The following is a 25,565-nucleotide window of genomic DNA, read 5'->3' as shown; positions in this document are numbered from 1 at the left end:
TCCTCGGTGGAGCGCGGTGTCTTTCCGCTTCTCTCCCGACAACCCCCTATTTTGGGCGTTCGCATATTATTTTGGGTTTCTCTGCTAGGGCGACCTGCGGCTGTGACGATGTCAGCCCGGCGGAGAGGGGAAGGGGGGGGCGAACGGTTGAGTGGGAGTGACAGACACGGACCTCACGGTGCCACTGAGCTGGTGTCATATGCCTTTCAACCTGAAGGCTGTGATTTATTCCCATCCACCCACCCCCCCCCCCCCCCCCTTCTTTTCTGATATTGGGGCTACATGAGTGCTCGGAGCTGACCTTCCTTCTCACCGGCTGCGGGAGCCCCGCTCGCACGGCTCGCCGGCCACCAGAGGCTCGGGGTCTTTCCCTCTCCCCATCCCCATGCCCATCCTGGAGCGCTCCCGCCGCGCTCCCCCCGCCGCCGCTCCGGTCCTCCCTCTCCTCGCTTGACCTTCTCAACATGGCGGCTCGGCCGCCCCTGCTCCCTCCGCCCGCCGCCGCCGCGAGGGGCCTCCCCGGCGAGGGGGCGGTGGCGGCTGTCAGCCGGGCGGGGCGGGACCCGGCCGGGAGCGGGCGAGGGGCCGGGCCGGGCGCTGCGGGGCGGTCCCGGCGCCGCGCACTCTGACAGGCGCTCGGCCAGCAGACGGCGGCCGCGCCGGGGTGCAGAGCCCGCCGCGCACCCTCCCACCGCCGCAGAGGAGCCGACAGGGAGACGGCGTCGCCTCGGCGGGGAGACGCGGCGCGAGCGGCGCTGGAAAGCCCCGGCCGCCCCCGTACCTGTGCCCTCCGGGGGCGGCGAGTGGGTGTAGCCGCCGCCGATCACCTGGGAACCCGCCCCGCAGCGCCTCCGCCTCCCGTCCTCGCCCGCCCGGGGAAGGCGCCGCCGCCGCTGCGAGCGAGCGAGCTCCGGGCGGCCCCGGTCCGGCTGCCCGCGGGCGGAGCGAGGCGAGGGCTGCGGCGCCGGTGGGGCGCGCCCGCCCCCCGCAGCGGGGGCGAGGCGGGCAGGAGGGGCGGCGGCCCCCGGCCGGCGGCGCCCGCGGCGCGGGGAGCTAGAGCCGCGGCAGGATGAACCCCAATGTCACCTACGCCAGTCGCAAGCGGCGGAAACCTGTGCAGAAAATGTAAGCGGCCCCGCGGACGGGCGAGGCAAGGAGGGGAGAGCGAGCGGCGGGCTTCCCGGGGGCGCGCCGTCCTGCCGCGCAGCGCGCCGCGGGGGCCCGGCGGGGGCGGTGCGGTGCAGGGGCGCCGCGAGTGCCGCCGCTTCGGGGTACCGGCAGCGTTCCTACTGCTTCTAGGGTTTCCCCCCATCCCGGAAAAAAAAGAAGAAGGGAGTGTCGGGGCGCGGAGGGTCGGTGGAAGGAGGGAGCGGTGCCGGCAGCGCGGCGCAGCCGGCTGACCTAGATTGGGAGGCATCTGAGGTGACGGCTCCGAGCGGCGGCTGCGCTCGCCCCGCCGGGGTGGGTGCCGCTCCCCCTGCGCACCCGCCGGCCCGCTCAGGTGCCTCTGCGGGGAATCGGGAAAGGCTTGGCCGGGTCCCACCGTGTAGGGCCTGCCTGGGAGGGCTGAACCCCCGGCTTGAACCCTCCGGTACCGCATAAGATGCATTTATTTGTGCAGAGCCAAAGAAACCCAAGTGCTGTAGACCAGTCTAAAGAGGAAAAAAACCCGAAAAACAAAAAAAACCCCTGGCTATATGGTGGCTTTCTTTTTTTAAATTTATGTATTTGAAACTGTGGGACCTGCTGGAGTAATTTTGTATGGTGCACCTGCTTTAGGTTTGCATCCTGGGTTTTATATGCTTCACTAAAGCGGTAGTCTCATGAGAGGGGAAGTTTTTTTAGGCTAGAGGAGATGCTTAACTTGCACTTTCAACTGAAAGTCAAGAATCTATAGGTCATAAAAAGTAGCAAAGGTAAACTACTGAGTAGTAAGAAAAATAAGCATAGCTCAAAAAATCCCAGTGCATTTCTGTGGGCTACTTCTGTATATGCAAAATAACTACAAGGGCTACAAAAGCATTAAAGGAGAGAATGAAAAATATTTGATGTAATCATACTGTGAATTATATGTTTTTAGATTCACAGCAGACAACTTGGTCTTGGAGTTAAGGGATTAGCTTGAGTGCTTGTTTCTTTATGGTTGGAGCTGTTAGAATGAATGCATGTACATAGATTGGGGTATTTTACCCCACAAATTAAGAAAAAAGTCTAAAAATGAATATATATTTTATTTAATTCCCCTGCTAGAAAATACATTAATTATGAAAATTAATTTTTAACCACTTTTTTGACCATTCATTTTCAAATACAAATGTAGAGGTACCTAATTAAATTCACACTGTAGATTTGTCTTTTTAAGAATGAAATCAGTGTTCATTCATGAGGAAATGAAATGTATTGGTGGCATTTGTAGCCTACTATATCTAAAGGCAGGTGGTTCTGATTGTGAAAGGGTGAGGTGTTTCTGCCTTGCTGGTAAGATCGCTTAATGTCTAGCTTCTTATTAAATTTTGGTTAGCCTTGGCTAGAGGATGTGAAACCTTTTTGTTTTACCTTACTGTAGTGTCTATGTAAGTAATCCTTTTCTCTGTAGCTTCTTGTTACGTAAGTTGGCTGAACTGCTGTGATTAGCTGAACTTGAAGCTTTATTACTAGTGGGAACTATTTATCTATTGAGGGACTTTGCCTTAGGATCAGAGAGAGAAGTTTCTTCTCAAAATAGAAGTATTCATGTTAAAACGGTTTGTTCACCTGTAATTGAAATAGAGGCTGATTATTAACCCACCTTGCTTAGGTTACTGGAAATTATCTTTATGCAAGACAATTATCTTGCTTTTAACACATTTATCATGTTCATGTGGCTTTTTGCTTTTTTTTTCTCAAAATACCTTATGCTTTTTGGTTGATGCTTGTGTTGGGCCAGTCTTGGAGAACATTGCTAGTGGGTCACAGGGCTCTGATTTCTCACTTTTAACTACTTACAGACCACACCTTTAGGCCAAAAACCAGTGAGAGAGGCAATAAGCCTTTTTTAACTGATTGCAGGAGAGAGGATGGAGTTACTTGTTGCTGGCTAATAAAGGTTTGACACTACTGTCGTTTTAATCTGTTTGAATTCAATTTTTCCTCCCCTCAGTAGAATTCACAGTTATTCAGAAAAAAAAAAAAGAAAAAGAAAGAAGAAAAAGGTAGAGGTGATACATTATTTAGACTAGTATCTTTAGATAATCTTTAGAAGAGGTATGTGTTGATAGTTCTAATGTTTTGTTTGCCATATATGTGCCTCTTAATGGAGCATAATAATCAGTAATCTGTGTAGACAGCTTACAGAAATGGAAGGAGGTCTAAATATAATGCTATAGTTGCCATGGGAAAAAAAATTAAACAGAAGAAATACTCTTGTTTCAGGTACAAATAACTCATGAAAGCCATGGTCGTAACACTATAACAATTTAAGAAACTTCCTCCTTACAATTCCCAGTTTTTACTATGTGCCCTGTAGGGAACTGAATCTGAGAGGGAATCACAGGCTGTTGTCTGACTGTGCCAAGTGCTGTAATGTGCTTTTTTGATACCATTGGGAATTACAGTATTGCAGCTGAAAAATAAAAGCAATTGCGGGGAAACGTAATAGGCAATTGTTCCTGCAATTAATCTTGTTATCTTGTCATGTAAGGGAAGAGAAAAAAAAAGATGCTAACCATGTGCACTGCAATTGCTTGTAATATGCTACAGAAATCACTTTCCCAGTACCTTGGAGTCTTTCAATGTCCTCCCTCTTTAAGGTTTAAACCCTGCGAGTCCCCCTGGTGGCAGCAGGGCTGGGGGATGTTTCACTCCCCACTGAGGCTTGGGGAGCAATGTGTGCCCCCTGCTTTCTGTTTTTGTCTTTTTTTCCAAGTCTTCCAACTTCTTTTATCTAGTGACTATTAAGTGAACTAATATAGTAGCATTGAAGCTGCAGGGAAAGAAATGCAAGTTTTATGGAAGTGAGGTTTACTGCAGATAGATTCTAACATGAGATGAAAGGTCTTATATAAGTACAGCTCCAGCTTGCAGTTTTTATGTCTTTCTGCCAAATAGCTCTGATTTGGTTTTTCTTTTTTTCAGTGTTTGGATAGGAATTGTTTTGTATAACTGGGTAATTTGTATAACTGGTAATAGACAAGGAATGGGGTGGGGAGTTCTAAATGCTTCATGCTATGCAAAAAACATAATGATTTGTTTATATAGTAGACTAAATTATAAGAATTATTATAGGGTTTTCTTCTTTGTTATCTTAAATGTATTTGTGACATTAAGTACTCCAGAGTTTTGACTGATTGATCTTTAGTGGTGAGTAATCCTACTAATGTTAGAAAGCAGAGCAGAGACATTTTAATTAAAAAAAATTGGAACTATTTATATGTTCATTCAAGCAAACAAACAAGAAGTCCCAGAATAAGCTTTCAAAAAGGAAGTTCATCAGAAAAGAAAAATAGTCATTGAAATATTCCTTTGTGTAAAGCAGTATCTGCTACAAAGCAGTTTGCACCTCTTATTTGAAATGGAGGCAGTGTAAGACTGTTGTCTTACATAGAATAAACTTCTTATATATATTTGTCAGTCTTGGCATAGCAGTATGTAGACTGCTACTTAAAAGTAATTTGTTTTAATGTTCGTGGGGTGTTTTTGATTGGTTGGTTTTGGTTAATGTTTCTTGCAAAAGAATACATTTAGAGAGAGAATCTGCAGCAACTTTACATATAAAAATAGAATGGTCAGTAGACAGGACCATAATTTTTTGTTGCTTTTTTCCAATAAACGTTGGCTTCTTATCTTAGAAAGTTGTGAAATATGTTAAAACTGAGTGTCAGACTTGCATCCTTGATTGGTGTTCTGCATGTTCCTATGGCTCTGGTTGAATCCGTCATGCACCAAACCAACTTGAGCTATTTACTACTGGATGACAAACAGTAGCCCAGCATCAGATGAGTAGCATGTCACTGATTGAGGTTTTTTTTTAGTTAAACAACTTTACCCCTTCAGCAGTTTGAATCTTGACTAGTTTCTGGTAGAAACTCTGTCTCTACTGAAAGAGACACTAGAGACATTGGAAAGGGTCTCTGCCCCTTCAAGATTGGTTGGCAATAGCTTTAAGAGGTTGATAGACTACAATTCTTATCTCTTGTTTCCAAAGAAATATCAGCTGAATTTTCAGTACCCGTAAATTCAGTGTGGGAAATAAGTGTAAATGCTCAGAAGTATTTTTCAGCTGCTAAATTAAATACAGATTTATTTTTTTTTTTTTTTAGGATTCTATTGCTTGCTTAGAGTAACTGGTTTTTTTATACCTGGCCTCCACTGAGTGAAATCCTATGTATTAGGAAAAGATATGTTATTGCATGTGCTATTAAATATGAGATAAAAAATATTCAAAGCTGAGAAGATTAAATCCATTATTAGTTAGGTGACTTGTATGTTTTTCTTTATGTCCCTCTTTCCTAAGCAATAAAATAGTTCTGATGAACTAATAATTAAGGGTTTTTAACAAATTAGGTTTTTAAAACAGATCTCTATCTCTAGTGTTCTTCTTGCACGTTCTTTTATTCTCCAATTTCATTTCACACTTCAGCCTTGTTATTAAGGTATCATGATTTTCAGTTCGTGGTTGCTGGATTTTCTACTTTTTCCCCAGTGTTTTACATTCTGTTTTACGAAAAACTTACTCTCTCTTTGCATTTTCTTATAAACTGCTAAAATTTCCCTTTAAAATAATACAAATGAGCATGTAAATATTGAAACTTAATTTGGCTTTTTGATAATAATTAAGACTCAGGTAATTGTGCACTTTTAAAAATTTAGGGTTAATGTCTATGAAGGTGCATGTGATGAGCATGTGTAGTGAAAACTTCTGATTAAGTATGCTGCAGCAGATCTGTGAAAACAGCTGTCAGCTGGTGTTGTGATGGCAAAACCTTTAAAATCGTTACATCAAAAATTAAGTGTTCTTGCTGGTCTTGTAGCTGTTGGGTAACAAGGGTTGTAGGTAAGTCCAGAGACCTCTGGCCTTTGATTAGAGAATTCAGATTTCCTATGAAAGGTAGAAGATTAAGAATGGGAAGATCAGCTTAAATACATTCCCTCTTTTAGTCTTTTATTTATTTATTTATTTATTATTTTAAATAAAGCACTTCAATGGATTTAATCTTGACATAGCACAAAATTAGCCTTGAAGATAATTTTTTGCATTGAAGCTGGTCTGTCTTTAGCATTGAGGGTTTATGTAAGTGGGTGAAAAATGTTTAAGTGGCTGCTTATGCCCCTGGCACGTCTGCCCTTCATCACAGAAGGATCCATTTTTATATAATGACTTTAGTTTGGTGACAAAGGGGAAAATTAGGGATAATTGTTGTTTGATTTGGGGGAGAGAATATGGCAAGATTCATGATGCAAATACTGGTAACTTAGTATTCAGAGATGCCTTGAGCTAGTTAAAAGTAAGAGAAATTTTTAGAAAGTAAATGTAAAGTAGAAAAATAATCACATCTAACTGAAAATCTGATGAGATGACTGCAAATTGAACATAGTTTCAACTAATTGGTCAATTTGCAAGTTTAAAGCGAAGCTGGGACAGTTGTTAAGATAGAAAAGCCTGTTACTTACTGCTGATCTATTTTGTAGAGTTTGTGTGTGTTAAATGGTTTTTGTGGGGTCCTCTGCTTTTCAGAAGCAGACCACTTTGATTTGATAGTAGTTAGCATGTAACTGTTACATGCTTAATGTTTGAAACTCATTATTTTGTTTCTACATTTAGAAACAGTCTAATACATTAAAAATATTTAAGAAATACCCTTTAATGTTGCTGCTAATGTTTGATGATTTTTAACTTTATTTTTTTAGGGCTATATTTAAGTTTTGCTAATGATATGGCTTATACAAGTTAATTTTCTGCCAGCATAAGAGAATATGAAGAAAACCTTGCTAAATTATTTAAAGTTTAATGTTGAGTTCCCCCACTTGGGAATGTGGTGAACTGCTGGAGCCAAAGTCATCATTTGTGTCCCAAACACACATCTAATCAAATAGTTAGTTATCCATTTCTGTTAATGATGAACCTATGTTTTTTTTCAAGAGAAAGAATTTTCCTAATTCTTGATTCAACTGTTTTGCCCACTTTCCAAATGTTTTTAGGCTAAAGCACTACTAATTTACAATATTTACTCTGCAGCAAGTTTAACTTTGTCCATCTGGGAAGTAATTTCTGCTGATATATTGTATTTCTGTCTGTTATCGACATTTTGCATTATGGCATCTTTGCATTTCCAGGCTCCACATAAGGCTCCTTTATTGTGGAAAAGGGCAGTTGTAGTGGTGAGGAGCAGGCAGCCAGGCTTAAGTGCAAGTTTTTGACAAGTGACAATTGAATAAACAATGGCTGTAAAAAGAAGGGCTTGAATTTAAACTAACAAGAGTTGTAATTGAAACATAAAGTAAAACCAAGCTAAAAATAAGAATGTCCACTCAATCAGTACTCATTTGACTGAAAATACGAGATGAAATTACTTTTCTGTATGGATTGCTTTAAGCAGTGGCAGAAATAACTGTTGGAGCTTTTGCAATTGCTCATCATATAATGATATAAGGATGACAGTTGGGAGCAGGCTAAATGAAATATTGAAGAAATTAGCTGCTGAATGTCTCTGCTTAGTATTTTTGAGTGATGCATCTTGCAGAACCAACTTTTCTGTGAGAGTAGCACAAATTGATAACTGCTGTACATCTCACGTAGAACTGCAGTACTGGAAAAGTGACAATGAGTCGCTCTTTAATTAGAAAACTGTTTAATAAAGAACATAAAATGTACGATGGCTTAGGCAGATAAATTATTTGGTTTCAGTATTGGCTTATAATGACAAGCCAGTTGTAATTTAAATGAGTAGGGGTTTAAACCTTTTCCCAGACTTCTGTGTATGTGGGAAGGGATGAATATCCAAGTATCTGGAACTGGAGCTCAGGGTGGATATGAATGGAAAATAGCAAGTTTACGAAAACTTCATTATTTAATTCATAACACAAAGCTTTTAAAATTCTTCTTTGTACTGTACAAAGGCATGCTTTTGCCATGCTATATTCTAATGAAATGCCTTCAGCTGAGAGATGACTTAAAGGATGAGCTCCCAGTGTTTCCTGCAAAGATTTTACATGCTGGCTGAGCTATATCTCATGTTTTGGTTGCCTAGCAAGTTACTAAAACTTGTGTTGTACTTAATTAATACTAGCCTGTTCCAAACTGATAAAAATTAAGGACATCTGTGAGGAATTGTTATTGAAGTAAAAAAGGGTACTGTCAAATTTATTTGTACGCAAATATTCCTAAAACTTATTGGTAGATTTAGAATACTAACATTTGGAAGAATTCAAGTGACATTTAACTGAAAATATAGGAAGCTTTTTATGAAAATTGCTGAATCTCAAAGGTTTCAAATGTTCATTCAAAAGTTCAAATAGACATTGTAGCTGAAGCTGTTTCGTTTAATAGCATGTGTGTTGGAGGGGAGATGAAGCCATTTTTTGGGGGTTTTTTTGTTGTTTTTTTTTCAATTCTTTCAATTTTTTTTTCCAATGGGAAACAAAGTCACTTGGGAAAACATTTTGGTTATTAGAGATTGAGACAATATGTAATGCTAGGCTTGGCAAATATTTGCCTTCAGTTTGGAAAGGGAACTGGCATTTATATTATGCTTGTTTTTCTGCCACAGCGTAAAGCCGTCCCCGGCTGAAGGAGTCAAGTCCAATCCATCCAAGAGACACAGGGACCGCTTGAATGCGGAGCTGGACCGCTTGGCGAGCCTGCTGCCTTTCCCTCAAGATGTTATCGCCAAATTGGATAAGCTGTCTGTGCTCAGGCTTAGCGTCAGTTACCTGAGAGCTAAAAGTTTTTTTGACGGTAAGCACTGGGAATTTATTTGGGTTTGAACTGCTTGTAAAACTTGGTTTATGCCGAATGTTGATTTCAGCCGTTTAAGTACTTAAAACTGTTAGATTTATCTGTATTTTAATGGAACCTCCTGTTGTGTGAATGTATACAATGTAACTGTATAAAGTAAGCTTTCCACTTTCTTGAAACCAAATGTAACTACTTATATTTCACTTAGGTCACCAGTCATTCAAAGCTTTGCATTTGGAAGTAATATTGCCCTTAATGAGTCCTTCAATCCTTTTCATCAGACTGTCAAAGATACCCAAGAGACTTCTCTTTTCCCTCTGAAAATTGCCTTAGTAAAACTATTACCATTTCAAAATATGTCATATGACTTCCCATCCAGCTGTATTTTGCTTAATGATGCATCAAAAATGACTTTGCTTTGATATAAAGTAATTGATAGTGCCCCTTCCTACAGTTTAGTGCAAAGGTGACTTGTAAAGAATAGAGACAAAATCTTTCCTATGTCCAAGCCCTGGTTAATACAGGACATGAGGCATTAAAACGACAGCTAAGGTTCTCCAGTTATGTGGGCAGGTGTGCTCTGACCCCAGTCCTGGCAAGAGTAATAAAGCAGCACTCAGGCCTGTCATGGGGTCAGAAATGTGTGTCCTTGGTCACCTCTGAGCTGGCCAAGGTATCCTGCTCCTCTCTCTCCTTCGCTACCCGAGCTGCTCTGTAGGGTGTGATGTACTGGTTGGCTTTGTGCCAGTTCCTTCAAAGGCAGAAACAGTCTGATCCTATTCATTGTAGGGTTAAAGCAAGGAGCTTGTATTCAGTTAATTTTCCTGTTCTTTTAACAGTCACTGAGATTTTACAGTTATTATGTTGAAGAAGAAATCTTACTGATCAGATGTAGCTAAAGAATCTTGATTGCAATGGAGTGGATATTAAGTTTCAAGTTGTTTTTAAACTTTCTTTGATATTAAAAAAACCTCTGTCCTCGTTGGTTTAAGATTGTTTCAGCCTCCAAAACATGGATGAAAGGATTCAAGAAACCTGTCTAAAATAGTTCCACTTTTTCCTCCAGGAATACAGAATGTTTATTTTAATTTATTGTGTCAACTGGCTTCAGTTTATTACTGCTTATGAATCTATATTCTGTTTTATTTCTTGAAGAATATATCCAAGTGTCTTGATTTCTGTGCTTGTTCAGGGCAATTCTTAGTATGAAGTCTAAGCTCTAAGCCTAGAGCTGGCCAAATATTTCTAGTGTTGCTTTTTTTAAATGCAGATATATTCTCCTATCGAATCAGAATTCTCTTGGCGCCTCAGTTTCATGAAAATCTTTGCTACATGTTATCTCAGGTAGACTGCTATAAAAGAAATTATTTTGCTTGTCTGTGTTCTCTTGGTGAATTGAAGAAGTTCTAGTCTCAATGAAATGTTTTTTGTTGTGGTTGTTTCAATTGTGTTTTCTGAAATAATTCCAAGACTGTAAGTTTTTTCTTATTTGGGATGAAGTGAAAATAGCAAATCTTAATTTCTTATCTCAATTTCTCATGCAATGGAACTGCTTGATTTTTATTCTTCCTGCTTACTCCCCCACTGTTTGAAGGTCCTGGAATAAAGTTTAAGGCTATGATTTCTCTACAGGGAAAAAAAGAATTGATACGCTCAGCAGAAGTTGTCTTAATGGGTTTTGTTAGCAGAAAAGGTCTTTTTGCCACTTTTTTTCAGGCCTTTATGCTTGTAGGACTACAGGTTAGTATCAGTCTCCATCTGAGGGCATTTGAAGATGAACATTGATGACTTAAGTGAAGATAAACAAAAGTAACCAATTTATGACTACCAGACGGAAGAGTGAAAATTAGATCTTTATACTATTTTCGTTATCTTAAATCACATGGCATGTATTTCAGTAAAATTCACCTTCCAAAAGAAAAATTAGTCCTTGGAAGAACTGAATTAGCAAAAAACCTCTGAAAAGCCCTAGGTTTGATTTTTGTACTCTCCCGGTGCAATGCTTCTCAGAATGGCTTTTTTGCAAGAGTGTTTGGTGTATGCGGAAAACCCTGTAGAGAATAAATCTGACAAATGCAAGAGGGAGCACTGATTGTCACCTTGAGTGCTTAGACTGAGCCAGAGCTCCACTTCATTAACGCAGCATGCTGAAGTAAAGGGAAACGCTAAATGAATAACAGGATGCAAATGGGGGGTGTGTAAATTCCTGCGGAAAGTAAAATATAAACGCGTAATCATATGATCTTGCTTGAAAGGAAGCCTAAGTTTTTGCTGTAACAATAGATATTTTTTTCAAAGAAAACACTTGCATTTTTCCAAGTTTAAATAATCTAGAGTGAATGTCTGTTTTCTGAAGGCGGAAGTCTGGGGGGAGAAAAAGAACTGTTTCATGGAAGACATCTCAAAAAGTTACATCAGTTGAATAAATGTGCCTCACTTAAATGTCTACAAGGTTTTTTTGGTGTTACTTAAAAGCTAAGTGTGTGCATATATATATATAAAATATATAAAATAAGAGAACACCACTAAAGAACACTTTCACTTGACCCTAGTTGTTAAGATGGTAGAATGGTACAGAATGTTCTTTGCAGCTAGAGTTTTTCTATAGTGTCTACTGAAATGGTAGACCTCTGCATGCTTGCCATATTAATATTGCCATATTTTAGGTTGTAGGAAATAGCTATATGGTGTAAATGGGTGTATGCATTTTACTCTTCCACAACCTCAAAATATCTTAGTGTTGGTGGTTGTATTTTGTTAAGCAGTTGCTTTTGATTGTTGTGTTTTGTTAATGAAGTTATTGCACTGCTAAGCGACCCTTTACATACACTATAGTTCAGTGTGATCAGGGTAGTCTCAAATCCACATGATGTCAGCAAGCTTTCTTTATGTCCATGTCAGACACCCTGTCATGCTTTTATATGTACAAATTTGACCTTGACTCAAGAAGGAAATTGTAGTAGTGGATTAAAATAGTGAGTCTAAAGTCTGTTTCTTAATAAAGTTTTGTGTGGAAAGTCAAAGCTAAAAAGTGTTTTAGGGCGGTGTCACTTTTCAGCCATGCACTTCTACCTGCTGTACTGAAGTGGATTAACAGTCCTCAAAGTCAAGCAGGTTAGCTTAAATCACTGCTGGAGTGTTTATTTTGTGCATGTAAGATACTTTCTGAAAGTGGCTTAAGGCAAGCTTTTTATTTTTAAGAGACTGTGATGAAACAGGCTGCTGACAATCAGTAAAGACTTCGTGTGTTTTCCTGGTATTATTTCTGTTCATTTTGCTATTAAGTGGCCATGCATGTGTGCATTCAGCAGTGATAAATATAAAGTAGAATGTGGGACAACAGCTCTTTGTGTGAATGCAGGTTAGTGAGAGCTCAGCATCTGGAGCACAACTGGACAATCATTTAGGCATAGCCTATATCTCCCATGCATACTAAAAGAAAAAGCTCTTTTGCCTCTAGCTTTGGTCCTTATATGATGAATTGATAACCACTTAAATACTTTAGTGTGGTAAAGAAAAGCATTTATAATTTTTCTTCTTGGAATTTTGGTGAAACAGATTAAAGGATTAGAAGTAGAGTTTGTATGACTGATCACCTTTTTCATGTTAGGGGCATGATTTTTCTTTTTAAAGGTGTACAGAGAATAAAGGAGAGGCTTGCAGAATCTAAAATGAGGTAGCTGTGCTATGTGTGCATATCAATACATTAGAAACAAAATTTAACATGTTGCTTATTAATTGTCCTTTCATCCATTTCACTAAGAATTCATGTGGTTTAAAGTATGTGGGGTTTTTTTCCCTTCTTGCTTATTGGGCAGTATTCTGAATTTATAGAAGAAAGTTTCCGCTCAAAATTAGTTTAGAATTGGTTTCTTATGTGGGATGCTAGTGATTCTGGCAAGCACAGCAATAACAAAATAATTAAGATTTTTTTTTTTTCCACTAAGTTTGCACTGCCTTTTTTCTTTAACTTTGTAATATAATTAACACACATTCCTTGGCATTGTATGGCTTAAATTTGCAGTGCAGCCATTGTCATTGCATAAAATATATTTTTTGATAATGTGTTTCTCATGCCCATTGTTCTATCATGGTGTATGCTGGAGACAACAGACTGCATGAGGTTCCTGTTCTTGAGAGTATGGCTAAGATGTAGAAATGGGAAGGACTGGCAAAGTGAGAGAAGATGTATTTATTCTATCACACTGAGAAGGGCAGAAACATATTTCCAGTCTAGCAGATAAAGATAGCCTTTCTGCCAAGCGTCAGGTGGCAATCTGGAACAGAAACCTGAAAGTGTGAAAGTTATTAAGACACAGCCCAGTAGGACCAGGATAATACAGTAGCTCTGTCCTGACTTTTATTTTAGACAGTTACCATCTTTGCCAGCTGTGTCTGTTTCATACAGTTTTCCTCATGTATTTTTGAAAGTGTGACTTCCCTTTCATGTTACCTCCTTTCCCTGCTCCTGTTGCTGCATACGTAGATACTTGACCTCCACACTGGGAAAAGCTGAAGTCCTGTAGAGCAGCAGAGTTAGGCTGCGCTTACTGCTTTGGAGTGTTTATGTGCATGCTGCATAGGAATTTGCTGCTGCCAGCAGCTTCTAGTGGGTCTGGCTAGGATTACTTGATTCATGACTGTCTTGTGCTGTTTTTCTGCACCCAAGGTAGAAAATACTCCATAGCTTGGTTGTTCTCTAATTACCTTTTCTGTGTCTGTGCATACCATGCACATGAATTAATTTTCACAGTTTTGAATGAAATTCTTTGAATCTTGTCTGAGAGTTGGAGGAAAAAAATATTTGGGAAAAGAAACCCTAACCCAAACAAACCAACTCTTTCCTTTTGTACTGTCTTACCCCCCGCCCAAATCCAAAATTAATACAAAATGCGAACCTTGGAACCGTATAGTTATTTCAGTATCAGACCATTCAAGTTATTTCCTAATCCATGCTTGTTCTTTCACTGCTTGTCTCTTTTTTTTTTTTTTTTTTTTTTTTTTTCACCAAAGCTCCCCCCTTGCCCCCAATGCCCTGAGATTCACACTGACCATTTGGGACTGTCTGCTACAGACTATTTTAGCCTGTATTTTACGTAACAGAAGATAAGTAGGGATTTAAGCCTTGAAGTCCTAAATTCTGATCTTCAAAAATGATGATTAGAGCCGTGTAGCTGTGACATCACTCTAAATCTCAAAATGTGTATGTTTTCACAATCTTAGCTTTTATTTTTAGGAGTGCTGTGTCACTAACCATCTGATGCGTCTGGGCAGCTCTATACCCCCATGGATTGATGGAATTTAATATAACCCTAACTGAACATACAAAATTGAAAGTTCTGTTTATATAACAAAGTAAGGGCTTAAAATGTTAATATATTTGTAGTATAAGAGAAGAAACCAGGTCAGACACTAGCAGTTTTGTGTTTTTTGGATTTTCTTTTCCTGTTACATTCTGGTATTTCAATGGTTGATGTTAACCATTGTTAGAACTCCCTTTGCAAGGAAGAGAAATGTAAGGTTATCTCTTCTGTGCCCTATGTGTATTATTTAATCAAAGGCATATGAAAAGTCAGTGTAGGAGCCTCTTCTGTTTCATAAAGCTGTTGTAAAATTTCTTGAAAACCCTGTCCCAGTATGCAGAGCATTTTTTTTTTTTTTCTCTCCGTAGGCCTTGTTAATAGGGAGATTAGTTTTAAACATTCTCTTCTGGGCTTTGCTCTGGATTCCTGACTCTTGTTTGCAAGATCAGAGTCTAAAATATAATTTATCCTGTTCTAACATCAGTGTTCTGGAGACTGACACTGTTGTATGACATTCAAACCTAGAAGAGGTAGCAAGATAAAAAGCCTTTTTATCCTTTCCTCAGGAAAGTACCACTGCTTCTCTGGCCTTGTGTATTCCAGGTTTTGTGATCTTTGCTAACATTATTGCTGTACTACAGCACCTAAAGATAATGAGATTTGGAGCTTTTTGGGTTTGTTATACAAATCGCCACTAAATACTCCCTCCTCCAATGACGGTTTGAGTGGAGAATTATAACTAGAGGTTGTACTGGGCTCTCAACATCTGTCTTCCATGGGCTTCATGATTCATCCAGCTGAATTTGTAAAGTATGGTTTGCTTGACTGTGACCTTAGAAATATGTCCTAGTTATTTAAGGCTTCAGTATGAATACACATTAAAAATGTGTACAGATAATCTACTAATACTGGAATAGTTTTTGTTGCTCTCTGTGCTGTTTGTGACTCAGCAGTTTTCCTCCTGTGTGCGCTTGCCAATGGGAGAAATGCCCTAGTTTTGCCTTATCAGAATACAGATAAAGTCAAACAGGAAATAAGACATGTATGACTGAGCTCTGTAGATGTTTACAGTTCTAGCCAGTTATAACACTGTTTGTTTTTCCTGAGTAAACAAAAACTTCACTTCTGTTAGCACAGTTTCTTCTGTTCATGCGTATGCTGTTCATGCTGTTCTGCTGTTTATGAAAACTTACATGCTTTCATGAACTACTTACTTAAAGAATGATTGCTTTGTGAATTGTTTTGGAGATCCAGCTAGATAACTAGGAGCTAATTCTATTTACTAGAGCTTGGTCATTGTAATTGTTTAATTTATTAGTTACCTCTTTTTAAAGAGGTAAAAAATAATGAGTTTCAAATGTACTCCCCAAAATTTCAGGTAATGTATTGATAAATGTTTCCTGGGAAAAGTCTCTTGGGAGCTCCTGCTCATCAGTGCTGTATCCACTCTGTATGTTTAACAAGGTATTATATTAATGATGAAATTTAACCATACTTATTCTAGAAACTTAAATTAACTAAACTGTAAGAACTAGAATGGTTATCTGAGCTGCCTTAAGAAAATAAATAAGAAGAAAATAACTTTGCTGCCTGCCAGCTGTGAACATTAAAGGGGACCTACAAAAAGGAATTAGTTGCCCTTAGTGATGCATGCTAAACTGTTTTTAATTGAACAAAGAGATGCTCATTTTTTTCCACTGAATAATTGCCTCTTGAAATTCAACCCATGTGCCTTTTGAATTTCACAGTACTGCACACTTTATGCATGGCATTGTATAACATCTAATGAGCTGAAATATATACATACTTGGCCCCTCAAGACAAATTCTAACTGATTGCATAATGTAGGGATTACTGGAGTAAGTCCACTGCCTGGCTGGTCAAATAGTCTGACTTCCCCATCAAACTCTTTTGTCACATCTTCAGCAGTACAATTCCTGTGGGTCACCAGATGACACTAGCTTTGTGAGTGAATTCCCTTTTTCCTCTTGGTGTCTCCATCTGAGCCACAAACTGAAGTATGATGTCTTTCCTTTATTGATTCTTTTCTTTATGCCGCATTTTTAAATAGGTTGTATTTCACTTATTTGGAGGAAAAAATAAGAGTAGCCTCCAGTCTCCTCCTTGCTTATACCATTTGTTGTTTGGTTTACTTTTACCAGACAGTGATAAGAGACATGCCTAGGACAAAACAAAGAGTCTTTCTTGCTTGTCCTCCCAGCTGCTCTGAATTTTGCTTTGATGCTGTCATGCTCTATATGGTGCTATGTGTAATATCTTACCAGAGACCAGACTGTCAATTTGATCACATTAAAGGATGCTGAAATACATCTGGTCTCATACAACACATTGATACTAAAGGCTTTTGTTAATATGCTTTCTTGACCTAGTTAATGGGAACTTTGTAGACAGGTGAAGTCTATTAATAGGTCTGTTGATCAGTTACCTAATTGTGTGGTTTGTAGCTGATCCTTCAGAAGGAGAGCAATGCCAATATGAATTCCTGGTCAGTATGTCATCAGGTGGCATAAGTGCTAATGAGCTATACCTAGTGATGTAGAAGGGAAAAAACATTTCCCCCTCTTCATGCACCCCATCATCATTTGAAGGTAGAACTCGAGACTTAATGAACTCCTGCAGGAAGGGTTTGAGCACCATGACTAAGAGTTTTTAGGAATGAATTAGCCTATGTGTTTCTAAAGTGTCCCCCTTCCTTCTGTTTGTCTTGATCTATATTAGCTGACTGTGAGCCCTGTGCAGGAACCCTTGCAATTCATTACCTTCAGCATTAGGAGCATCAGCTACAGTGCTTGTAACATGGCTGCACTGACGTGAACAAGCTACTGCCTTAGTTAAGTGAAGAAATTCTTCCTCAGCTTTTATCTGGTGATAATATTTGTCTCTATAGACTAGGGGTAAATCATGCCTGACAAACAGACTGCCTTTTTTGAAGGGCACCTGGTTTTGTAGACAGCAGGAGAGCAGTTAATACTGTTTCCCTTGACTTTTACAGGGTCTTCAATGTTGTTTTTGTATCACCAAGCTGGTGAGTTAACATCTCTCCAGAGAGTCTTGCCAGTTTTGTCCCAAATGATCCATCCCACGTCCCCCTGTGTCCCACCAAGGTCTCACTGTCAATCTCAATGGCAACCTGGGAAGTTCAGGGAGTGACTAGAAGTTGATTCTTCTGATTCAAATTTGATTCTTCTGATCAAATTCTGATTTGTAGGAACTAGAAGTTCCTGCAAAAAACAAGGAAGGAATCATCTTTCAGACCGAGGACATGCATGTGGCTTTTAACAAGATAAGCCCATGGGCTCTGGCAGTGCAATAAGCTGAGAGTAACTCCCATATCCCAAGCAGAGAAAAAACAGTCTTGGTCTGGAAAGGAAGCAGTCCTCCAAAAGCCCACTTGATTCCTTTGCTATAATTCAGTCATTTCAGAAAGCCTTCTGCTAAATTGCTGAGAAGTTACAAATTGATACAAAAGTATAACTTCATTTCTTTTGGTGAAATACATGTTTCCCTCCCTCAATTTAAATAAGAGCTATATCTGTTAGAAAGTGCTCATTGATTAATATTTTTATATAGGAAGGGTTAGAATTGAAGGGTCTTGTAAAGAAACTTTCCAAACCACTTCCATACCCTTTTAATGCAGTAGTTTGAAAACTCAACATTGCCTTTTACTAGTATATAATAAATATAGTATAGAATAAACTGTCCTCTTTCATGTATGGAATATAATTGACTGTTTCTTCAGTTAAAATGGTAGAGAAATTCCCTAGGCAAAAATCCTATGAAGTTGCTGTTGAGCCGTCAGTTCAGTGAAGATAAAGTTAAGGCATTGTTTCAGTAAAAAAAAGAGAAGATAATTTGAGATAATGTTTGCGTACCACGTCCAAGTTTGTGTGAGGTGAGTTCCCTAATGAAACTGATGGATAAGAAAACAGCTGGGAACTGCAAAGGGAATTTAAAATACACTTTCAGTTCCTAGGCTTTATAATAAAGATTAATACAGATGTATAAAAAGGAACTGTTGTTTCAATATGATTTTTTTTCTTAAGCAAAGAGTTTAACCATTTCTGAATTAATGATTCATTGAAAAAAAAAATTTAAAAAAATCTATGGTATTTGCTGTCATTTTTCTAGTTGCTATTAACTTGTCATCTTTTCTACAAACCAAAAGCCTAACAAATAACAGTTTAAACAATATGTAATATTTTATTAGCTTTTACTTTGTTATAACATATTGGAAAATTGTTGTAGGAAGAGAAAGCTCTGATTTTAGGAACCAAAGGCTCAGAAGTAGGAAACTGTTAATCTAGGTTCAACTTCCCATAGATCTCATTCCACAAGGAATTACTTCACTTTCTTCTTTGATTTTTAATGCCTCACCTCAAAAAAAATTAGGAAGCCCTTTTTCCTTCCCTTTTTGTGGCTAAAGCAGTATCACATTAATAGGTCTGATAATAAGTTAAAATTTACCAGCAGGCATCTCTTGCTAACCTTTTTTTCTGAAGAAGCAAATACCAGGAGAAGCAACTGAATGGGAAGTTGCTCAGAAGAAATGTGTATATGCTAGGATATGGTTTTGGTGATTCAGCAGGTGACTGTTGTCTCTGTGATATTAGGGGACAAGACTTCATTGCCTCTAAGTCTTGAAACCACAAGCCGTATACAGTTTGCTATGTGGTTGTTAAACTTAAGAGACCAAGTCAGAGATTACAAATTTGAACAACTGTATGTTTTCTGAAATTTACTTTTCTGTTTTAAGTACAAGGTGAAAGCAAACGTGAAGTTTTATTCCTTATGTGTGTTTAAAAATAAATAAATCTGAACTAAAATTTTACCAGGTGAATAGGTGCAACTGGCTAGCCATAAAAGCACTGCATACTAATTGCTGTTCTGCTGCATTATATATATATCATATGCAGTCATTCTTGAGGCTTGTTTTTTTCTCAACTCTGCTTTAAGTTGAGGAGAACTACCATTGATGCATTAGAAGCTTAGAAATTCCCACCCAACTTTATCCCTCTCTGACAAAGACATAATAGTTTATTCCTGTTCCTACACTTACAAGATCCTGTAACCTCCTGCCCACTTCTTGCTCTCAAAAATGGCAAACTGCCTTTCAGCTCCCATATAAATCTTATTTTGCCTTCGACATTCTCTGAATCTCGGAGCCTGTTTGGGGGTGTTTTGAGCAAGATGCACAGGCATGCTTTTAGGCTTTAAGGGAATGAGCATTTATTGCATAGTGGTTGCAACTCCTTATGACTCCATTTTTATTTTTCTATTCTTTTTTATTTCATCTTCATTCTCACACCCAAATCAGGAGCAGTGGCTCCTAATGCATGGCATGGTTTGGAACCATCTGCTATAGGAAGTGCAACTGTTTGTGTGAGCAAAGACTTGATTCTTCCAAGTGCAGCGACTGAACTCTCATTTTTGTAGGCTCATGCATGTTGACTTAGTGTGGTGTTTCTGGGCTGATTAATTTCATGCTGTGAAATAAGTTCAGTTATCAGTCACTTCAGGAAAAAAAATACACAACTTGGTTGTTGGTTTTACCTTCTACTTAAGAAAGCAGGGTTGTTGTGTTAAGTACTGCTTTGTAGCAACTGAGGATATGTCCCCCATTTAAGGGTGACTACTGCATAAACACTTAACATTCCACATTTAATAATGCTGTTAAATCTTTCTTTACAAAACAACATTAAAAAGGCTAAAAACATATAAAAACCTGAGTTCAGCTACCTACGTAGCAGAGATTGGGTTGGTTTTAATCAGTGTTGTGAGCAATTCAGAGGTGTATAATGTTTTTTCAGATTTTTAACAGCAGATAGTTTATTTATTTTAATCTTTTAATGGTCTTGGGAGAAACACCAATCTAGGTCAACAAGCAGTTTAGGGCTTGCTGAGCTAAGTTTTGGGAATGGCTCAAAAGAAAGTATACTGTGAAAGTTGAGGAAAACCATCCCATAAACAATCTGGTTAAACTTCAAATTCTTGGGTTAGGTGAATGTTTTAAGACAGAGTACGGTACATATGTTATGCAAACCTAGTAAAATCTAATGTCTTCGTTCTGTAAGATGTTTCTAAAACCAGTAAGTGTATTGCTTAAATGTAATTAATTCAGGCAAATTTAAGAATGTCATAGCTACTGTTAATACTTTTAAAAGAAACATGTTCTACATGGGTGTGATATGGTTGAGAAAAGGGTTCAGTTACTGTACTGTACAACTAATATTTTGCAAAGCATTTTGCTCCAAGCATGCAGCAGGCATTTTTTTATTAATTACTTTTATTCATAATTTTTCTGTAGTTCATAATGCAAAGTTACTGTTTGTTAGTAGTAAATTTTATAGACAGTAGGGACTGTGAGTTAAGGAGTGAGATTTAGCCAACATTTTGTACATTCGTCTGGGTGGAAGGAAAAAAGGACATTAAGAGCTCAGGCATTAAACTACTGATGTTCATCTAGCTTTCCATTTTAGTGTGTCTAGCACTAGAATGTGATCTTTCAGACATGACACTTATAGTATCTCAAAAGTCAAGAGATCTTCAAGAATTTTTTTTTTGAGGATAAACTGCTGATGTTACAAGATTTGCATGTTTGAGCTGAATTAGGAGTAGTTCAGAGAACATTGTCAATGATATTTACAGTTCCATTTAGTCTGATTTGTATATTTTTAAAACATTTTAAAACCAGTGCTTGCATATTCAACTCACTTCAGAATCCAGGAGCAAAACAGACATTTGCTTCTCTGAAACTCTATTGGAAGAAAAGGTTGCTAAGCAGTTTCAGTTCAAGATAATTTTGGATGCTTCTGTTGCTGGCTTAATTTTTGCATTAATTTTACATTAATTTAATTTTTGCAGTAGTGATACAGAAAAGAATATGGGTTGAGAAAATGTTTTTAAAAATAGGTGGTTAATTGTCTGGACTTTTGAGTATTATGATGTGCTAGGTGGTTTCCTTCTCAGACACAACTGCTTACTTATGTAAAAGTGCTTGCTGTAATGAGAATAGGCTTAAAAAAGAGCTGGTTTTGCTGGGCAGGCCAAGTAATTAACTTTTGAAAAAAATAAAAAGGCTTGATTGTAACAAAAAAAAAATAAAATCTGAGTGGGGCTGTGTGTGCAAACAGATCACCCTTCAACAAATGATTCTGAACTGCCTACTCATCATTGTGTCATTTAGGATATGTTAGAAATCAAAAGTTGTGGCAAACTTTCAAGAAGTCATTAATGCATGATATGGATTAGTTGTATTTTTGGCTTCTTCCTCAATTGTTTTCCCAATAAAATATAGAGTGTAAAAAAAATGGAATCATATGCAAGACTGGATGAAAATAGAGAACACTTACAAAATCATTAGGATACATATCAGAGAATTAAATAAGACAGACATCTCATAAAAGAGAGAGAGAAAGCTGTAAAATCACTACACAAATGAGAAGCTGAAAAACAGTTAAAATAACAAAGAAGAACATTTTACATTAAATAATAAGGAAGCTTGGAAAATGGTGGAATATTGAAATAAATGTTATAAGCTATATAGGAAAAAATAGTTCAGGCAAACAATTGGATTACTAACAATGAAAAAAATGTAGTGGGTCTTACAGTGCCTCTTGTAACTAAAGAGAAGAAAGCATTAGAGATTCTAATGACAGAATTAGGTTCCACCTCTCATGTGCAAGAATGCTGATTCAATCTTACAAGCTTGCTTCTTGGAGGATTTGAATCCATCTGCATTAGACAAAACAGAAGAATGCAACAAAAAACTTGTGCAAAATCAAGAAACCATGGCTGTGTTTGAGAGGAACCTTAGCAAGTGTCTTCATTCCATGCCTTGCAACTTCACATTACTTTGCCATCATTTTACATCACCTGCAACATCCATACAGTCCATGTTTATATGCTGCAAAGGAGATGTGTTTCATGTGCACATACTTACTCGCATTCCCATTCATTGGATCAAGCTAGTGCTGTGAAGTGCATCTCCTCTCTGCAATACTACGGCTCAAGTGAGCCACTACCTCTATGTACAACGGCATGGTTTGGGAAGGGCTCCCACTCTTGCACTTCAAATAGTGTCTTTCTCCATTAAGAGGCAGTAAACTATCTGCTGTCCTTTTGTGCCTTCCTCTAACTGAGGACACCTGTTAGTGTTATGTTAGTGGACTAAGCTGGTCAGACTAACCTAAATAGCTGAGACTGTCCTTCAGTTATAACCCTTCACCTCATTTTCTCAATTTAAGCTCCTAAGTGGCCTAGAAAAGAATGTAGCTATGTTCATTTTTACCTCTTCTCTCCCAGGGAACCCGTATGTAAGTTATTTCATAATCTCTTTGAGAGGATTTGTCTGATTCTGGAGCATAAATGAATGGGGAGGGAAGGTAGTATCAAGTGGAAGGGGATAGATTCAGATGATACACTATTAGATGGTTAGAACTATTCAAAAAAGACTACTGCTCTAAACCCATCTGGGAGAAAATGGGTGCAGACTGTTTCAGTGCTGTTCAAAGCCATGTGCTGTTTAAAACTCTTGTCTGGGTGAAATCATACAGGAAAAGATCTGTCTCCCTTTGCATTTGGTAATGGTCCCCAAGCCTACAGTTGCTCCTGTTGATAAAGTGGGTCTTGTTTTCATTCAAGATGAAAATAAAACACAGGTATTTACAATGTATGTAAATATTTTCATACTTGAGGTATCTTTCAAGTATCCTGAAGATTCTTAGTCTGCATTAGCTAACCCCACTCTGTAACCGTATTAAAGAAGATGTCAAAGTAGAGACACATTAAATTAAATGGAAGAGATTTTTGGAGAAATTGCATCAATTTTTAATTTTTTTTTTTTAAGGAAGGTACAGCAATGAGATTACACTTACATTTCAGACTTTTTCAGATATTCTGACTCTGGGTTTCATGATGGCACTGTCTGCTCAGCTACATGATTCTTACGGGGTCCCTCTAGGACTCCCTGATGGGAATTCCTACCTTTATAGAGGTGTTTACTGACTTTTATATGTCATAACCAAATTCTCTCCTTTCTGGTTGCCTTCTCTGATGAAAGAACCTAGTAGATGCTATTAAGAACCTTCTTCTCATAAAAATTTGAACTTAAAAATTTGAAGCTTTCAAGGAACTTTTAAAATGTGAAACATACTGTTTAATGTGCACAGATATACTTCAGGCTTACAGGTGCATGGAAGGTTCTCTGGAAGATATATAGCTGAGATTATTGCTTTCCAAGATATGACACTAGATGATTTAATCTCCCCTAATTAGAAACTTAATACTTAACAGGATGTAGCTCATGTGGCAACATCTGAGAGATGCTCTGGGAATCAGTTCTGTATTTCAATAGCTTTATGGTTTTCCTTCTGATTTTGATCATTGTAATCAGCAGGAGCCAAAGCACTAGCAAGTTTCCCAAAATGCCACTTTTGTAAAAATAACCTAGGAAATAATAATTAAAAAAAAAAATCCATCTGATGGGATTTCTTCTTCATTTAGATTATATTAAAGCCACTGAACTATCTTCCTCTTAAGACATTGATAACAGCCTTAAGCAATTTACATTTAAATGATAATTGTGTTATTTTTAGTAAATCAAAAATTAATCTCAGCCTGGTAAATTGTTATCTGATGCAGTAAGTTCAACTATAACATTGTTGCAACATCACCTTTTCTATGTACATCTCTGAAAATAAATGTTGCTGTCTGCTTTTTTGAATGTGATCATGGACTACGTGTTACTACAATTTGAAGATTCTGTATAAGAAAGTTACTTGCATAAGATAAATGGAACTAAGAGATGCAAATAATAAATCATTTTATAAAAGCTGATTATTTTTGTATTTTTATGCCATGCAACAGTGAAAGTTGCAATCAGTTCTTATTCTTTTGTTTATTTTATGAGCAGGATGAATTGCTTATAGCAGAAGCTTTTGCTGTTTTACTTGCAGAGTGAGTTGATTCCAGATTGGATGTAAAGTATTTGTTACTTGAATTTATTCTGCAAGGCTGGCAGCTATATATTTATGTAAGCAAAGTGTAATACTGCTAAATGTTTGGAACGAAATAGTAGATTTTTGTTGGCACTAGGATCTAAGGATGGAAATGCCATTTGGTACATAAAAGCGAAAAACTGTAAATTACTACAGTACTAACTAGACTAAACATCCATAGTTCCTTTCATGAGAAATACATTGCTGAATTACATACAGTTTATTTTTAATTCACCCCCAAATTATGTCAGTTACGTTTGAGGAGAGAGACAAGTATCAATCAAGTATCAAACCTGCATGAAGAGCAAAAAAATAAATCTGATACATTAGATACTACTTTTTTTAATAACTTCTTCTGTTGCTAGAGCTAGAAGTAGACTAGGAAAGCTCATAGAGCTATTAACTTTTTATCTTCCCTGCGAACCCAAGCTGTCCTGAGAAAGGAATGCCTGGCAATTTTGTGTCTGTGATTTTGTGAGACTGAACAAGATCAGTTAAATCTGAGAAGTTGTGTATATCCTTTGTGCAAAACCAACAACAACGTAGATACCACCTGTTACTTTGTCTTTGTACAGCTCAGTACCTTCCTCTGCTGTACATTAGTATAGTCACCACCAGTCATGTGTCTTTTTAATTTCCTTTTACCTTGAACTTTTCAGTTTAAACATACATGAGAAACCAGTTATGCTCTTAGCAGGGTGAATTTTATTTTGCTGAGTAGTTTATACATATGTACGACAAAGTTGAAATTGTAGAAATTGTATAGACTCATTTCACTTCTCCTAAACTGGTAAAGTAACATAAATCATGAACTTTTCCAATAACCTTGCACAGCCTTGTTGTTTTAGTTGAATGTTTGGGTCAGAGAGAGTTAAGAACTGGTTATGGAATATTAAAACTTGTAGTGAAAAGATAGTAATGGTAGTTTTCTACTCTTTGTTAAATGTAATGTTGGATCCAGTGACATCTAATAATTGGCCATCAGATTTGCAAATATTTGATGTATGCAAAGGAGGCTTATAAAATTGTGAGGTTGCACCTGTATGTGTTACTGTATATGTTCTGCTAAGCTTTATTTGTGCTCCAGGCTTGCATTAGCTTTTGAGCTCTGCAGCCCTGGCTGAAGCTGAGTGGTAGTGAATGTTGGACTGTGGTGATTTACTACTCACTCTGTTGAAGAAGTATCATTGGGTTTGTTTTACTTGAATGCTGTGAGCTGATGCAACTTAAAGCCAAATATGTTCCCTGGTAAAACTATCCAAGCTGTGGAACAAACCATGTCCACTCTTGGGTTGGAAAGCAAGCTGGGGGAGT

The 25,565-nt window shown here is 38.2% G+C and overlaps 1 protein-coding gene across 1 annotated transcript in view; it reads left to right on the top strand.

Moving 5' to 3' along the window:
- The first annotated feature begins 1,027 nt into the window (after positions 1–1,027).
- AHR (aryl hydrocarbon receptor) overlaps positions 1,028–25,565 on the top strand; it is a 62,691-nt gene continuing 38,153 nt past the window's right edge. Inside the window, exons 1-2 of the mRNA XM_005518854.2 lie at positions 1,028–1,125; positions 8,745–8,932. Coding sequence (XP_005518911.1) covers positions 1,070–1,125; positions 8,745–8,932 — 244 coding nt within the window. The 5' untranslated portion in view covers positions 1,028–1,069. The remainder of the gene's footprint in view (positions 1,126–8,744; positions 8,933–25,565) is intronic.

Source organism: Pseudopodoces humilis, chromosome 1 (assembly GCF_049639895.1).
Source record: "Pseudopodoces humilis isolate 2021_Gansu_Grassland_sample_001 chromosome 1, ASM4963989v1, whole genome shotgun sequence".
NCBI classification, from domain to species: domain Eukaryota; kingdom Metazoa; phylum Chordata; class Aves; order Passeriformes; family Paridae; genus Pseudopodoces; species Pseudopodoces humilis.
Note: the sequence above shows the minus strand (reverse complement) of the source record. Positions and strands in the feature narration are given on the sequence as shown.